Below are 18,952 nucleotides of genomic sequence, written 5' to 3'. Positions count from 1 at the left end.
TTATTGAGCAGGTGATTTTTATCCATTTTTTCTCCTTTATAAATGCAATGAAAAAATGATAGGTTAGTAACAGATTTCTAATGAGTTATTTTTCAGGAAAGCATGGCAAACCAATAGGAAGAAATTACATTTAGAAACTAATACTGTAGTCCAAGTTCTGTCTTTCTATATTAACAAGGCCACTTCTAGGTATGACAGGCCTCCTGGTAAAGTGCCACTTAATGTCAGCAACCGGTAGCTACCATTTTAAACTTCCTATAAATGCTACAGAACTCTATGGGAAGTTTAAATGAGTTATGGGTTTAAATGGCTCATAACAGCCCACAACTTGGCTGGAGTGTCTAGAAGAGCATCACCATAAGTGAGCTTTATCAGATTACACAGACTGAGGCCAAAATCCTGTATGGCAAGCACAGTGTAACTGTTCTACATGTGGCACTATGATACAGTTATTCATTCAACATGCCCCGGAGTCTCTGCTGAGCCACTGAAATCCCCCCAGAGTCCATTGGATTCTTAGCACCATGGTTGCCAATCTTTGGTCCTCCAGGTTTTGGACCTCACCTCCCAGAAGCTCCAACCAACTTGGCCAACAGTTAGAAATTCTGGGAGTTGAAGTCCAAAACATCTGGAGGACCAAAGTTTGGGAGCCACTGTCTTAGAGTATGGTGTAATCATTTTGTACCTGGCTATGGGGACAAAGCTGGATCTTTCTGCTATCTCCACAGCTCTCCACCAGGCACAGGATGGTCACAGGGGGCTACAGTGGCTCAATGGTAAGCCTGGAGAGGGGGCTTTGATTGTTATGGGTGGAAAAGTATACTAACCTCTGCAATGCCTTTTTAGACTTCTAACAGATGTCCATACTCCACAGAGAAAGTAGACTGTTTCATGTAAAGCAATGTAAAGTTTTCAGGGACCAATCAATCCCTGCCCAACTATATATCTTTCAGAAACAGTATTATGCAAAAGACACCCCTACCCCTTCTTGAGAAAAAACAAACAAACTGGTTTTAAGCAGCACTGCTAAAACAAAGAGGCACACAGAACACTGATAAGCAATAAATCCCTTTGTGTTTCTCTAGGAATAGTTGACAATGAAAGAAAAATTAAGACTTGTTCTCAATGAACTAGTAGGGACTTGGGGACAGGATTGGCTGGTTTAAACCAAATGACTCTTTTTAAAAAAACAACAACACTCCTTTAAAAAAAAGAATATTCATATTCATTCATATTCATAAACACACACACACACACACGCACAGAGTCCGCCCTTGCTTTACGTGGGGGATCCGTTCCGGACTCCCCCGCGTAAAGCAAATACCGCACATGCTCAAGTCCTATTTAACTGAATGAGGCTCGTGCATGTGGTGCAATGGGATGCACTGCCGCTTGCGCCCTGTGCGCTCCCATGCTTCGCGCGCACGCGTGTGTGTGTGTGTGTGTGTGTGTGTGTATGTATATATTAGTCTCGCTATTATTATTATTTTCCAGCTCCCTTAGGCCCCATTCACACTACGGAAATAACACAGTGTGAAACCAGGTTATTTCCGTGATATTCTAACTGGCCCCAAATGCACCCAGTGCCGTTTGGGGACAGGTGGAAAAACTCGCTTAACTTGGTGTATTTTACACCAGGTCCTTAAGCATGTCTTTTTTAAAGGTCCAGAGTGATCCAGATCTTTGGTAGTGTGAGTAAGCTACCAAATCAATCCAGATCGCAGGGATCATTCCTGGACATGAAGGCACCTCCATGCTGAAGCAGTGACACATGTGTGGATGTTGTAGAGGATTTAAATGCCTCAGGGAAATTCGGTCATGTTAAACCTAGTGGGAACATTGCTCCTGTATTGTATCACTGAGGATATCTGGACCTCCGTGTGACAAAAACTGTAAGTGTGAATGCCCCCTGACTGGAACAACAATGGCTGTTTGAATTTAAACATTTTAACTTTAATAGTTTACTGGCAGTTGCTCACTGTTATCCAGTGTCAGCTGCTTCATTTTAATCCCTTTATTTTATAGTGCAAGAAATTCAGTTCAGAAACAAATCCTTCAATTAACATAAATTCAACCAAAACCACTTGCTTTAAAAAAGCACTGTTTTTTTTTAAAAGAACAACTGTTATTTATACTAGTGGCCATAAAAACTGATCTGCATTTTGCTACTTAATTTTCTGATTTAGTCGTACAATGGTATACGCCTACACATTCATATAAAAAAAGAAGAAATATAGTTTAAAACAAACAACAAGATTTAAATCCAAAATACTTTGGTTTTTAGGTGTTTTTTTTTTAAAAAGGTGCTCCCCCCCCAACCCTGGCTGGGGATTACTGTGTACCTCTGAAGGGGATGTTTAACACTGAGAACTTGTATAAAACACAAAAGGATTTATTAGGCACCCATAGTAAGGTTAGGAGTTAGAGAAAACTCACAGAAGACACGCAGGGGCTGGCCACTTTAGGGGAATGTGGTGGAGAGTAAGTCATCCTCACAAGAACAGGCATTTCATCATCTGAGACAGGCTTATCTTTGAGTGCAGCATTGCCTTCAGCAGCCTGCTTGCTGGGCTCTGGAGATAGAAGCTTTACAGGGACAGAAACAGGCATGACGATGGGCATGAAGCTCTCCACTTCGGAGGGCAGCTGCTCTCGTTGCTGCTGTTGCTGTGGCTCTGGCAGGTTCTTGCCTTCCTCCTGTACAGACAACCATAGGCTTTCAGCCTCAACTCACAGACGGTTCTCAACTAGAATGCCAAAGGCAACATAAACGACAAGGACTCTTGTGGCATTTCTAAAGACTGGGAAGCTGATTGTGGCATTAACCTTCGTGGATACTAGAACTAAGAAGCTACATTGGGGTTGCATAGCAAACATCTGTACATATAAAGTTAAGCATCCCCTTTCTCCCTCTCACTACATACACCTATGAATTGTATTTTAATTGTATATTGTAATTAATGTAATGTGGTTTTAATATTATGTTGTTTTAATAATTTTACTATGTACACCGCTTTGATCACTGCGGAAAAGCGGTATAGAAATTATTATTATTATTATTATTATTATTATTATTATTATTATTATTATTGCACCAAACCCCATATGCTGAATGGCAACATTGGACAACTGAACCAAGACACCAAATGTGAAACCCAAATACAGAACCAGTTATGTGTGTTCATGTGCAATGGGCATTTGCATGTGCAATGGCAACATATGCACAACTCTGCTTCAGCAGATATTCCAGATCTGACAAAAACATTGAACTACTCCCATAGGGGAATTTACATATGTGTAAGACACAAACAGGATTGTGGCCAATCAAGTCTCATCTGCTATTTCTATAACAGGCTCACACTGCTATTTCTTCTGTAAACATAACATGAAAGAGCAAAGATCTCATATGTTGAGGTGAAATGCCACAAACCTTTGAAAACAACAGCCTATCATTTTGTTGCCACTGTTGTTAATGATCAAATAATAAAAGTCACCCAAAGGTGTATTGACAGTGAGGAATTTTACCTGGAGCCTAGCCAAAAATTGTGCTTAAGCACAGCTCTGAGATCTATGTGACATCACACTGACACACTGGAGAATCAATATACTAGGAAAGAAAAGCTGAAGAAAGACATATTTTAGCACAACAATAAGATAATTTCAAGAACTGCCACAATTTTGAAGAATTAAAAAAAATGCAAAGCAAAGCAAGCATTAAACATTAGCAAGAAAGGGGGAAAGTTGCGTGTCAAAAAAGGGGGAAATGCACAGTTACCTGTTTGAAAATAGGAGATGCACGCATTCCCCCATGAGACCTCATGTGGCCATTTAGGGCTGGTAAACTCTTAAATTCCTTGAAGCATACAGAGCATGTTAGTTTGCTCTTTGATTCAGATCTCTCAGTGTAAGTTTCTTTATCATGACCCCTGGTATTGTGACAGACACACACACGAGACAAAGACATGGAAATATCAATTTGACAGGAATTTTACCAAGTACATACTGTACTGTATATAGCTATATAGAAATACCTTAATAAAATTCTAGATTACATTTTTATGATACAAAAGTGAGGAATGTGCAGTCTGTGGGTTGTGTGAGGCCCCCAGTCAATTTTTGCACTCGCGAATGCACTGCACCACCCCCTTCCAAGACCTTGACTGCCCAACCAATTTAAATTGGGGACAACTGTTGAACAATCACCTCCCAAAGGGCCAAAAATGTGCAAAACCACCCCTTACTGTAGTGGTTCACCTATGGCTTCTAAACCATCCAACCACCCCTCCCTAAAGGATAAAAATAGGACAAACATGAAAATGTCATCATGGTATTTATAGGTTGCCAAAATCAAGCCCATCCCCTTCACTGTGGGAATGTGGTGGCAAGGAGTGGGCCAACACAGTTGCTCACCCCTGCACAAGTATGATGATGGATTTAGGCCATGTGAATATGGATGTCTCAGTAAAAGCCTGCACTTGAACAGTGATGCAGTAATCCTAGTTCTATAGAAATTTTGATGTGAATAGCTGCTAACATGTAGGCTTTGACAGCCTAGAAAACCATATCACTCACAGACATCAAGAAATCAGAGAACTTTCTCTTCCGCTTCAAATAACAGTTGTGCCATGCAGAGGGCAGGTTTAGGGGCCTTGATTGCATCTAGATAGTCCTGAGATATGACAAATAACTTTTGGAACCTAGTGATATCATTACATTTGGAAAGGTTAAGGGGATAATCTTTGCAAGAATTATCTGGCGGCTGAATAACACATGGCACATCATTGGGATGCTTGTCTTACAGAAAAATCAAAGCAAACTTCTATGCATATATGGTTGCAACATTCAGATTTAAAATGCTCTGAAAGCAGCCATTTAACAAAGCAGGGATTACTATAACAATGACAATACTTTTAGTAACTTGAGTGCTAGGCCATATGAAAAAAATACAACAGAGAGATATAATAGTTTTTAAGCATCATAATTATGTATGTTAGCACAATTTTTAATATATTTCTGACCATTTTACTATCATTTTCTGTTAGCTGAATTGATTTTCACCCCATGAAACAAACAAATTTTTGAAAGAAAGTTGATGTTTAAGTTTTATACTAGTTGATGAGACTTTATTGAGAGAGAGAGAGAGAGAGAGAGTGTGTGTTGAGAGGGGGATTCCAGCAATTAGGCAATTAGAAAATAAGATCTGGTGAGGAGAATGAAATTCATACCTATTGTAGGAGAGTTAAGTCAGTAGGATCTCTTTTTCTGGGTGTTTTCAAAAAGAGGCTGGGCAGCCATCTGCTGGGAATATTTTTAGCTAGAGATCTTGCACTGTGCAGGGGGTTGGAAGCAATGGCCCATTTGGCCCCTTTCAACTTTATTTATTTCAAGGATTTATGTTCCATTTTTCTCCCACAATGGGACTGAAGGCGGGACTCTATATGTCTCCAATTACATTTAGGCCAAAGTTTTAAAAAAGAAATACTGTTGAAGCTTCTGCAATGGTCAGACAGTGCAACAGCCTTTTCAGGTACATGGGGTTCTAATTATCTTTGTGCAGCCCTACATGTTGTTGTTACCTTCTGGCAACCTTAAGGTGACCCTATTATGGCAGTATCTTTCTTGAGAGAGAAACACCAGATCGGGGCTGCAGCAACTACATGCCCTGATCTGGTGTTTTTCTGGCCCTAAAAAGAATGGCAAAATGCAGCTTCTTTTGGAGCTGGAAAAAGGGCACCTTTGCCACTGCAGCGGCACTTTCCAGCACTGCTTTTGGCATGCATCATCTGGACACCACACCAAAAGAGCGGCGTGACACCACCCGCCGTGTGGTCAATCGGGTGGCTTAAAGGCAGGTTGGGGGTGGAGTCAGGGCATGTGTTGTGCAGCTGCTATGCCCTCACTCTGCCCTGAGACTGGCATTAAACGCCAGTCTGTTCAAACCCTAAGGTCAAAAGTTGAGACAGAGAACTAGAACAAGCTTTTCTTTGAAGAGATCACTTTTGCAGATAGAAAATTTGTTACAGATTCTCAATACCACTTTAATAATGGGATGAAAAAAGCTATGGTGTTCTTTCAGGTACCAACACTGAATATATTGAATAAGAGATTCCTCTGCAATCTAAGTGATAGGTGTGTTAGAACAAGAAGTAAATTAATCAACTGTATCTAAGGGTCTTCAAGACAGAGTGCCATACTTTCTTGGCCATGTTGTCTGACGTAGGAAAGCTCCTTGTTCAAAGAGTCTCGATTATCTGTCCTTCGGTCATCCAATGTTCCGGATTATCCGACGTCCCATGCTTCTTCGTGAGCACATGTGTGACGCGCTCATGAAGAAGCATGGGACATTGGATAATGGCGCAGTGGCTTGGTTTTCCTCAGCCCAAAGAGAGTCCACAGAAAACCAAGCCACAGAGGAGAGGACTGGGCCCAGTCCTTTCCTTTGCAGCTTGGAACCTCAGCCCTCTCCCAGCCCCGGCAGACTCCACCCCCCCCCCCCCACACCCAAGCCAGGGCAGAAGCCCCCACAGAGGAAGCAGGACTCAGGAGGTAAGCAGGGAAGGAGAGATAGAAGGAGACGGGGAGGGATTTCAGGGTTTTTCAGATTGTGGAATATTTGTATATACATAATGAGATATCTTGGAGATGGGACCCAAAACTAAACATCAAATTCATTTATGTTTTGCATACACTTTATACACACAGATGGAAGGTAATTTTATACATAATACAGTGGTACCCTGGGATACGAAAGCACCGCCTTACGAAATTTCCGGGTTACGAAAAAAATCAATAGGAAAAACCTGTTCCGGGTTACGAAGGTTATTTCGGGTTACGAAAAAATTTTTGGTGCTTTTCGGCGCTATTTCGCACGAAATCGCGGCTTTTCCCCATTAGCGCCTATGGCTTTTTCGGCTTACGAAGGATTTTGGGTTACGAACGCGGCGGCGGAACGAATTATTTTCGTAACCCGGGGTACCACTGTACTGTATTTTAAATAATTTTGTGAATGAGACAAAGTTTGTGTACATTGAACTACCAGAAAAAAGGTGTCACTATCCCAGCCACCCATGTGGACAATTTAAATTTTGGAATATTTTGGATTTCGGAATTCCAGATAAGGAAGACTCAACCTGTATAGTAAATAAGCCTTTTAGATACTTTGCAAATGCTATGACTACTTCTCTATTAAGAACATTTGTTATGTTAACTATTTCCTGAAATATGAATTACCAAAAAAGTAAGCACATAATGAATAACTTCACACTAGCGCTACAAGAAGAAGTATAACAGAGTATCTAAACTACCATAATCCTTTTTACAGTCATGCTTATTTATCATGTTGTTGTCTTGTGCAGTTGGGGCTGCTAAAATGGTTCAGTTGTGATCAAGAACCCCTTTATTCCAGCAGTGGTAAATAGGCTGTTAATTCCCACAAAACCATCCATTGTTGCACAGGCTCATGGGGTGATATGTCTCAGTGACAGCTGAAGAACACTTTCCATAATTCACTAAATGAAAAAAAGCTTCAGAGCAGTGTGGCATATACCTTTGTTCAGGAGAAACTGATTGGTGTCTGCTGTCAGATAGCTGGATCTGTTATTAAAGAAAAAGCAGAGATATAAGAATATCAGATTCTAAAATTATATATGCATACACACAAAGACACACATGAAGAGAGATAATTAAATAACTCTCTTCAGGAGGAGGGCGGCAACTGTAGGAGGCTAGGAGGTATATTAGACCTCTAGGAGACCTTGGGGGGGGGGACCTACCGTCTTGCAGCAAAAAAATTAAAAATAACAACAGTTTGCCCCCAAATCATCTATGAGCATGTGTGGAATGTTCCTATGTTTTAGGTCCAGGAGAGGAATTTTTTAGCAATAGTCTAGTCACTTTTTGTTCACTACCTGTTTTTAAAAAGCCCTCTCCTAAACCTAAAAGGACCTGGGGAAAACAAAAATATGGCAAAGAAAATGCCCCACAGATACTAGAAGGCATTTGGTGGCATTTTGGTACCATTTTATAAAAACAAATAAGTGACCTCTGAGAGCTACAGATGCACATTTGCTGGCCATGCTCTCTCCACAATTATGCACACAACAGCCAAGCATGCTCTTAACTGAACATTTGGTGCCAGCACACAAAGTCTGTATCTACATCTGGGTGTACATGTGAAAGGTTCTTAAGGATTTGCCTTCATGCAAAGGACACCTGTTTATGTATAATTTCTTCTCAAGACAGCAGAGATAGTGCGTAAACTGATGCAAGAGTATACCATTTATGTGCCACCTGTACCCTCTGCCGTCTATGAGGCAGTGCTCCAAAAGAGTTTATTCCACAGCTGCTAATGAAACGTCAGGAATAAACTCTTCAAGAACATGGCCTCATAGCCCAAAAAAACCCACAAAAAATTATCGATGCCAGCCATGAAAGCCTTCCACTTCACAAATCCTTAAGAACTTTTCACTTGTATATCTAATTCATATGTAGATACAGACCTTTTGTGCTGACAGTGTGACCCTGCTTCCCCCCAATGAGGGAAGGACATCCATCTGAATAAACTCAAATGAAACCCAGTGTTTAGAAGAAGGGGTGATGTGATGCAGATAGATGCTGGCTTTTAGCATAATCCTAAATGTGGCATGTATGATGCCACTTCCAAAATCCTGCAGTCATAAATCATCCAGGGCAAGAAGTATGAGGTGTAAAGTTATTTTATTTTGTATTATCCTTATAGTATATCTGCCCCATTCCTTTCAATTAAGGAATTGCCTGTGCTAGCTCAAGGTTGGCATGAATGTAGGCCTGTCCTGATGCCTACAGATGTCCCATTCTATGGACTATTGTGCCAACTGGTGCCAGTAGGTTTACTGTCAGTTTTTCCCACAGGCATAACAGAGTTATCTAATGCAGATAGCCTCCACTCCACCTCAGCTCACTTTCATTCTAACCCCCTCGAAGGGATCATTCTGACTTGTCCCCAGTAGTTCTTCTCAACCAATATACTAGAGGTGGACAAAGACAGCAGGTCATTTATGTCCTGGGACCTCCAAGGACCACATGGACTACTGAAAAATAATAATGAAAAACCCCAGCAGTGTCTGGAATTCCACTGCTGGTTCTCAAAAATAATATTTTTAAAAGTATAAAGGGACCTCACAATCTATTTAAAAGGTATACTCTTGCATCTAGAGGCTTCCAGGAAGGGCAATTCACTTTTTTTTCCAGCCAGAAAGCATATGATCTGGGGGTTATGGAAATGTCAAGGGTCACAGAAACATTCTAGGGGCCATATGTGGCTCCAGGGGCACATTTTGCCCATCCCTGCTAATAACAAACTTAACCTCTGTGCACCAAAGTGAATATTATACTACCCATGCACAAAAGAATGCTATTCAGGCATATCCAAGAAAGCTCTGTGTTTTGGAAAAGAAGGAAAAATAGGAATGTAAAAAGTTATTGACAGGACCTCACAATAATCCATTAAGGACTTAGCTGATTATCACACTACACTATTATAGTGCCATTATTCCACTTTAACTGCTATGGATGTCTCCTGTAGAATCCTGGGATTTGCAGTTTAGGGAGGAGCATTTAGAATTCTCAGCAAGAGGTTTTAAGCCTCACTAAGCTACAAACCCCAGGATTCCACAGGAGGTAGACATAGCAATGAAAGTGTAATAATAGTGCTGTAAGAGTGTAGTATGACATTAGTGTCTTAGTGGCCTTATAGCATGGTGGGGGAAAGGAGGAGGGGAAGGAGACTGAAAATGAAATGCATGGGGGCTATTTAATGGAATATGTTGGAAGATGATACTGGACAGGAACATGTCATATTGCAATGTTTTATTGCAAGCTCCACTTGTTGAATTCTATGGGAAGAAGGCAAGACCAAATATACAGATGTAACAGAGGGAAAGAGTAGCCTATACTACTGCAGACTCTAGCTGCAAACAGTCTGTCATATGAAAAAAAATCTGCACAAGTCAGGACAAAATGTTCTCTACAAATCTGCTTTTTCCTGAGCCAGGTTTCTCACTGCAGGTAACTTTCTACACAGGGCAGCTCAGAAAAATGTGATCAGCAGGTTCTGGTTCTATCATTTCAGAACTCTGTCATTCATTCTTCTGCCTGAAGACCAAACTGAAACAGTCTCATCTCCCATCTGTTGGGAGGGAGCAAAACTTGCCTCTTGACCCCAATGTTGAATTTGCTGGGGCCACACTGGAGAAATTACAGTTGGAGCTCAATACCCTCCTATACCTTCCCACAGTGGGTGGTCTCATCTTCACTGGTTAAAGACAATGCAGAAATCACAGAGCCTTTCTGAAACCTCCTCCTGCTACCTCTGTTGTAGGCTTTTCACCAATATATATGCCATCCTTCATAACTATGGGTATTTAGCAGATTACCAAGTTGTCTTTTCCTACTGGGATAGTAGTAGATGTGCAGTTCTAGGAATGGCTGATTGTTACCGATTCACAAAATTCCTATGCTAACAGATGTATCAATTGCCCCGACCAGCTTAAAAGAAGAATCTAACTTCAACTGATAAATTGGATCATCAATAAAATGTTTCAAATCAATAAAAATTATAGGTATATTTGGAGGAAAACAACGGAACAAGATGCACTGTTGGTAGGGATTGTAGTAATAAGTAATGTTACCCTACTCGACATGACCATCAGCCATTAAAGCAAACCAAAAGGTGAGTTCAGCAGAAGGTAGTCAGCAATAACTGAAGAAATAATATCAGTACTTAGAAAAATTACTTTTTTGTACTACCCTTCTTATACACGGATTTTTCATACACAGATTCAAGCATCCATGGTTTGAAAATGTTCCAAAAAATTATAAATTTTAAATATCAAACCTTATTTTTCCATTTTTTATAAGGGATACCATTTTGCTATGTCATTATAGTTAATGGGACTTGAGCATCCACGGATTTTGTTATACACGGGGGATCTTGACACCAAATCCCAGCGTATAACAAGGGTCCAGTGTACTAGTTGCAGAATCTCTCAGCCACATGGTCAGAAGCAATACTGGATGGGAGATTTCTGAGCAGTACAGTCCCCCCAAAAAGGAAACTTTCCAAACTGGCAGAAATATTCAGTGGAATGTCAAGCCATAGAAGGTTCAACACTTCCTTCATTGAACTCTTCCATTTCAGAATCTTCTTAACAGCCAAGAAACCCTGGCTCACAGGCTCAATCAACATTTTCCTGTCTACACTGTTTATGCTCAGACTGAGCTATCAGAAAGAAAGCTACATAAAAAGCATTCACATACCTGAGGCCATGCTGCATCAGGAGACAACTGCTGAGGCCCTTTGTTATTCATGTTGAGATTTGCTGGAGGTATAAGAGGCTGATGAGGGATGCTGCTACCAGCAGAACTGATGCTTTGCTGTGGTGAATGCTCAGCCCCTTCTGTCCCAGGATGTCCAAGATGAGAGTCTATCAAAGTCTGAGCTTTGTTGTCATTCTGGAAGTGGTTTGACTGACTGGTATCTCCTGCTGGAGGCTGCTGCTGTTGCAATAAATGTTGTGGATATAAGTTTCTGAATGATTGTTGTGGATCCTGGGAGAAGTATTGAGGAACTGCTCCCAGTTGGATAAGCTGCACAGAATGTCCCCGGTCTTGGGAGTAATGATGAGACTCATGCAGAGGTTTCTGGTCAGGATCTCTGTGACAGGGAGGAAATTGCATTTGCATCTGCTGCTGCTGTAACTGTTGCATCATAGGCTGTGATGGATAATATTGAGCAGTTTGCACTGGGCACTGTCTCTGCTGCTGCATCTCATGTATCAAGAGCCTGTGCTGTCCTTGGTGGGAGGATTGATGCTGCAGATAGTACTGATCCTGATGTAGCTGCTGGGGCAGAGGGTGCTGGCAATGCATTTGCTGCAAATGGGCCTGGCCTTGATGCATCACAGGGTGCATCTGTAAGTGGGCTAAGTGTTGCTGGTTGTCATAATAGAGAGGCTGCTGGTGCTGCATTAAGAGCATTTGTTGCTTCTGCTGGGCACTTGCAAACCCTTGGTGGATTTGCTGTGGCCCCTGCTGATATCTCTGTACTGGCTGCATCTCAACAGCTGGCTTCTGAGACAGCAGCTGCCGAAGTGCACTGTCACTGGCGTTCTCCATTCCTGAAGGCTGAGGCTGAATGATCTGAGACACATTGTTAACTTGGATTCTTAAGTTCTGGTTATCAAACACCTGGGCAAAGGAGTCTAATTTATGCAAAACCCCGCTAGTCATTTTCTGTGACCTGACTTCGTTGGCTTGGGAACATGGAAGTTCGTATCCATCAGTAGGTTCACTCTGTCCTGCTGGGCTCCACATGACATTCTGATTGTTCCTTAGTGCGACATGGTTCCCAGAACCCAAATGGGCCCAGTCTGCCTGTCTAGGAGAATCCATCAGCCCAAGAGATTTGGACCCAACATTCAAAGCTATGTTTTCCCTAGTTTCATGAGGGAATGAAGGAGAGAGGGGGGAATCCTGAGATGTGTCCATGGCTGGGGTTCCATAGCTATGGTTTAAAGATGTGAGGGAATTTGGGTGTTGCTGCTGGTGGTGGTGGTGGTAATAAAAGCTTTCATTGTTGCTAACAACATGGTTTGTTTTGTACATTTGCTGATCCCCCATTTTCTCTCATCAAGAACCATTTAAACAAGCAAACTAAGACCTGTAACTCCTCAGAAGTCTTCAGCGTGCAGAATCAGGATGTTGTGATATTATTGTTTTTCCAGAGCTGTTTAAACCACAGAACTAAATTCTTTCTTGATGGTCATCCTATTTTCATAAAAAGCCCAAAGTCTTTAAATTCAAGCAAGGTAATAGGCATGACATCCTCCAGGCTCCTAAAAAGGAAAAGATAGATGTTAAAAAAATATCCTGGTATACATATCCATATCAGTTTGCTTTAGACTAAAAAAACCAAAACAAAACCTTGCTGGGTACTTCAAACCTGTGATGGATTTGCTATGGAAAAACTTGATTCTGTTATAAAATATAGTGAAGCTACACTTAATTTTAAATTAAAAGATGATAACCACTAGTTTGTGAATCCAGTTTAAAATACAGTATTTTATATAAAATATAAACTTTTACGTAAAATATATTCTTATATATAAATACACAACATACACAACATATGAACACATATTTAAACACTTTATAAAATGTTTACATAAACATGTTAAATACAAATTGTTTCAGTGTGCGCAATTAGTCACAATAATACATAGATACATACATAGATACACATACATATAGACTTTTTAAAAATACTTAGGAAAATATATTTGTATCTTCACATGAAAAAAAATTAAAAGTAGATATGCAAGTTGCTGATCATTGTTTTTTGTTTGGAGGACTGTAAGTTCCACATGGATTTTGGATCGTCTACCAATACACTTAAATTTAAAACTGCTGTCCTAGATTTCAGTCCAACATGACACTAGTGAAGTGGAAATCCTTACTAGTGCAGTTGCACTGAACTACACTGACTGAACTTTGTGTTTGTTTTTAAAATACCTGTTCTGTGGAAGCCTGCACAAGCTTCTTAAAAGGTGAGGGGATAAAAACATGGGAGGGAAAGGCCAAGAACATGGCTTTCAGTGGCTTGGAAGGAGGTATTAACCATTTGGGAGGGGGGGGGAAGGGTTTGTTTCCATATTTTGGATGCAGAACCTTTGGGATCTGCAAAAATAGTCTTGGGGATCAGATAGAGCACACATTTTGCCTAATTCTGATTTACATGATAAACCATCTGTACCAATGTGTACCTGCCTAGGCCTTGGGACGCAGAGATTCAAACTAACTGGAGGGCACAAGAGACACAGCCTTTTCAGTAGTTGACCACTGACCCCATTATATTTCTGGAAGTACCTTCTCTGTTTTGCTTTCATTCATGTTTTCCCTTATAAAGGCCCAAACATTCTCCCTCACCCAATCTACCTTTGGGCAAGAATGTGGGCTTCCTTGATTTTCTATCCCACCTATCTCCAAAAACTGGGAGTCAAGTCACCTCACAAGACTGAATAAAATATGATGAAAGCAAAGGCAAATTCAGGATGCCAAATTCAATCTGTGACATCTCCAGTTTTCATGATCAGATATATAACAAGCCAGTTCTTCTTTGTATAGTTTTGGGTGGAGACTAAAAAGAAGAATGAGAAAGCAGAATCGGAAGAAGGGAGACAGAGAGGAAGCCAAGAAAGAAAGAAATGAGGTATGGGTTTATGGAAAACTTTTCACTTTATTATTCCAGTGCATAGCACTGTGAGAGCAAGATCACAAAGGGGTTCACTGCAGCTCACTCCAAATAATGTTATACAAGACTGCACATCATAGAATAATATGCAATAGAAACCAGTAGAGAATAAATAAATGGAGAAGTCACTGAAGAGAGTCAAAATGCCCCCCTCACTCCAAACAGCTTCATTCATTCATCCATATGAGGGGGACACCTGCCTTTCAGACCTAACAGTTAAATTATATGTTAAAAATAAAAAAAATAAAAATAAAAAACACATTTATAAAAGATTGTATGTATTTCTTCCATTATATGTATTTGTGTATGCAATTTTGTCAAATATATATGTTTTTGCAATTGTGTGCATTACTTTCAGTAATCTCCAGATTTTTCAGCCAGTACAATCAGCCTTCCATATTCACAGGTTCTTTATCCACAGATTCAACCATCCAGCACTTGAAGTTATTAAAAATATATAAATTCCAAAAAGCAGACCTTGATTTTGCAATTTTAAACACATTTTACTAAACCACTGCATTTAATGGGACTTGAGTATCCATAGATTTTGGTTCCAGAGGTCCTGGAACCAAATCCCATCAGACACCAAAGGCCCACTGCATTCTACCCTTTTTGCTAATATGTTATTGTTGTTTATTTGTTTATTCCCCTCTTTTTAAACTGGAGAACAAGACCACAAAATTCAGAAGTGTGAATTTTGAAATACACTTGTATTCTGTTCAACATATTGGTTCAAAAGTGAGCAATGAAGTACTGAATGGAATGAAGTTTACTTCTCCCTCACTCCAGGGAAGAACACAAGTTCAAACAAATATTTTCTTGCCTAAGGAAGCTTCACTGAAAGAAGCTTGAGAACAGTTGATTAAAAACAGTTACAACAATAAAGCTAGATTATGCTGGTGGTCTGAGAAAGGGTGCCCTCAAAGGACCGTTTTTAATTATCTTCTCCACTTATTAATATTTTGGGGAAAACATTATTCATCATCTCAAGAGAACCATTACAAAAGCTAAAACAAGAGAGAATTTTTAAACAGGGTAACTAATGCACAACCATCATCATAATTAAGTACTGAATGTCAGGACTTTTTTAAAGCATTATTGTGTAATAGGAGGAGTATAATAATTTCTAACTACTGTAATTGCATTTATTCAGTTTAGTGGAAAACAATACTTTCTTCCAGCCATAATTATTCTGAAAGAAATCAAGCGATTCTCTTCTGCAAATGTCTCCTCTTATCTTCTAGCTTTATTAATTTTTTTCCAAGATACTTCAAATAACTCTCATTGCTGGCAGTAAGGCATTAAGAGAGATAAATCTGGGGCACTACTCTAAAATGCTGATACTAATTTAAAGATAGTTTAAGAATTTAGCAAAAAGACTGGAGGCTCAAATATCAATAATACCGCCATGCAAAAGATCCACTGAGACCAAGGAAAACACTGTAGAACTGGAAAATGCATAGTAGCGAACAACCTCAAACGGTCAGAAAAAGCTATCACCTTCCATACAAGGAAAATAAACAAAAGCTTTGGTTCTCTTTTAGTTAAAAAAAAATCAAGAAGGAATCTGATAGAGCTTTATGAAATTCTGCCTGGACTGAAACAAGTAAATTATAAGTTTGAAAAATAACTCTGGATGCATTTTGAAAGTAATGTTGAAGTGGTCTCCAGAAGGCACAAAATGTTTTTGTTTACTTATACAAGGCTTCCTAGTTGTTTCATTTCAAATGCATGTATGGTTCCTCTTGGATAAAATGGTTGTTGAAACACGTTGAACTCTTTTTCTTTTCTTTTTCTTTTTTTGGTGGAGAAACCTAAACCTATTTTTTCATGCTATTTCTGTCTCTGACACCAAATTTTCTGTTAAAGAAGTCATGCCATGAACACATCTACTTCATTCATGGAGTTATACCTATACTCACGTGTGGTCCTTGAAATTATAAAGCAGCAATAATTAAAATAGGTCTGATAGGAAGAGAATATCCTGCCCTGTCACCGCAGACCAGGACTTTGGCAACCAAGTCCAAGTGATATGCCATGGGCTCAACATTCAGACAAACAAGTTCATTTGGAATGGGGATAATCAGAGAAGTAGTTTTCAAATAAAACAGAGAAGAAAAATGGTTGTGGGGGAATTCTGCAATATATACACAAGCTTTATTGGAGTACACACACAAAGTCCAAACTTGACTGACATAATGAAAATGTAAAAGCTATGATGCTACAGCTCCACTGTAAAACATCTCTGCTAGGACAAGCATATTTTACCAAACTGAATTCAGGTAGAACCATAATCAGGGAAACCCCAGGAGACCTGAGTAAATTTTCTTATTCATGCATGTGGACTTGAAATCCCCCCTTAGGTGAGTTGCACAAATGTAGTAACTTTTCATTCAGTTGTGATACCAAACATACACACAAGCATATTTATATAAAGAACCATAATAGATTTAAGTGATATTGCTACCACTGGACGTACACAAACTATTTTTATGGTGGCACAAAAGTTAACAAAAACAAACTGGCACTTGTTGCTTCCATACATATTCACCCACCCACTCCAAGTCCATATTTGGGCTGCATCTGTACTGCAGAAATAATGCAGGTTGATACCACTTTAACTGCCATGGCTTAATGCTATACATTCTGGGATGCTATGAAGTTCTGGGATTTGCAGCTCTGTAAAATATTTTGTCTTCTCTGTCGGAGCGCTCTGATGCCACAATAAACTACAAATCCCAGGATTCCAAAGCACTGAGCCATGACACTTAAAGTGGTATCAAACTGCATTATTTCTGCAATGCAGATGCAATCTGAGTGGTGGCATTGTCATCATCATCATCATCTCAGATTTTGCCTAGTCTGAGATTTTAGGTGCTAATAAAGGTTAAAAAAGATGCAGCTTTAACATTTATATCATATAAAAATTAAAAATACAATTAAACTAACAACAATACACTGTTTTTATATTTTCTGTACACCGCTATGATCGCCAAGGAATAGTGGTATAAAAATAAAATTAATAATAATAATAATAATAATAATAATAATAATAATAATAATAATGATTACCATGAAAAAGAAAAGAACAAATCAACAGCATTTCTAGGCAAGGTGATCGAGAGGGCGGTTGCCTTTCAGCTCCAAGCAGTCTTGGAGGAAGCTGATTATCTAGACCCATTTCAAACCAGCTTCAGGTCAAGATATGGAGTTGAGACTGATATGTTCACCTTAGTCAATGATCTCCATCTGGACATTGACAGGGGAAGTGTGACCCTGTTGGTGCTCTTAGACCTCTCAGCAGCCTTCGATACCATCAACCATGGTATCCTTCTGGAATGCCTGGAAGAGTTGGGAATCGGGGGCACTGCGCTCCAGTGGCTCAGGTCCTATCTCTCAGGTAGATTCCAGATGGTGATGCCTGGGGACAGTTATTCCGCCATAGGAGCTTAAATCAGGCGTCCCTCAAGGCGCTATTCTTTCCCCAATGCTATTTAACATTTACATGAAGCCGCTGGGTAAGATCATCTGGAGACATAGGGCGGGTGTTATCAGTACGCTGATGACACCCAGACATGTTTCTCTATGTCTCAGTCTGCTGCAGTGATTAAGGATGGCATCTCTCCTCTGAATGACTGTCTTGGGTCCGTAATGGACTGGATGAGGAAAAACAAACTCAAATTGAATCTAGAGAAAACGGAGATACTCGCGATAGGTACCCCAAATCTGGGGATGGAGATTTGTCAGTTGGTCATGGACAGGGTCATGCTTCCCCTAAAGGATTGTGTTCACAGTTTGGGACTGCTCCTGGATTCATCTCTTCAGTTGTCATCTCAAATAGATGCAATGACCAGGAGCGCTTGTTATCAACTTCAGTTGATACGCCAACTGCAACCCTACCTGGACCAGGGGGACCTTGAAACTGTGGTACATGCTCTGGTAACCTCTCGTCTTGATTTCTGCAATGCGCTCTACATGGGGCTACCCTTGTGCCAAGTTTGGAAGGTTTAATTGGTCCAAAATATGGCAGCCAGATTGGTCGCTGGCAAATTCAGGTTTGATCACATGACACCCATTCTAAAAGATCTTCGGTGGCTGCTAATTAGCTTCCGGGCACAATACAAGGTGTTGGTTATTAACTTTAAAGCCCTGCTTGGCTTGGGCCCAGGATACTTGCAGGACACCTCTCCCTACATAATCTGCCCCACACTCTCACAACATCTGGGACAAATCTATTTCAATTGCAAAAGACCAGATTGACAACCTACCAGAGGTCTTTCTTTGCTGCCACCCCAAAACTATAGACCAGCCTTCCAGAGGAGATCTGTCTTTGTCTTATTACCACCTTAGATGCCTTTAAGAAGGCAGTTAAGACAGATCTCTTCCAGTGGGCCTTCCCATCTTGATCCCTGTGGTGAATCTCCCATCCATTTAGATGGCTACTCCATTTGGTTATAATTGATTAAAATTTTAATTGTGAATTTTATCAACTTAAAATGGGAGATGGCATGGGGATTGTTAGCTATCATTGTTTTATTGTATCATCTTTCTTCTATTGCATTTTATCACTGTTGTAATCCCACCTTGATCCACAGGGAAAGGTGGGAAAATATAAATTATTATTATTATTATTATTATTATTATTATTATTATTATTATTATTAT

The 18,952-nt window shown here is 40.0% G+C and overlaps 1 protein-coding gene across 7 annotated transcripts in view; it reads right to left on the bottom strand.

Annotated features, from left to right (window-relative positions):
• TRERF1 (transcriptional regulating factor 1) overlaps positions 1-18,952 on the bottom strand; it is a 95,284-nt gene that overhangs the window by 18,905 nt on the left and 57,427 nt on the right. For 5 of the 7 annotated variants that reach the window (XM_042478960.1, XM_042478969.1, XM_042478989.1 and 2 more), the window contains 4 exons: positions 11,296-12,872; positions 7,547-7,593; positions 3,776-3,926; positions 2,437-2,697 (listed from right to left, as the gene is read on the bottom strand). In XM_042478960.1, the coding sequence (XP_042334894.1) occupies positions 2,437-2,697; positions 3,776-3,926; positions 7,547-7,593; positions 11,296-12,657 (1,821 nt within the window). In that variant the 5' untranslated portion in view covers positions 12,658-12,872. The remainder of the gene's footprint in view (positions 1-2,436; positions 2,698-3,775; positions 3,927-7,546; positions 7,594-11,295; positions 12,873-18,952) is intronic. The other 2 variants (XM_042479007.1, XM_042479016.1) reach the window with 2 other exon arrangements.

Source organism: Sceloporus undulatus, chromosome 1, assembly GCF_019175285.1.
Source record: "Sceloporus undulatus isolate JIND9_A2432 ecotype Alabama chromosome 1, SceUnd_v1.1, whole genome shotgun sequence".
NCBI classification, from domain to species: domain Eukaryota; kingdom Metazoa; phylum Chordata; class Lepidosauria; order Squamata; family Phrynosomatidae; genus Sceloporus; species Sceloporus undulatus.
The sequence above is the reverse complement of the archived record's forward strand: the minus strand, read 5'-3'. Positions and strand labels throughout refer to the sequence as shown.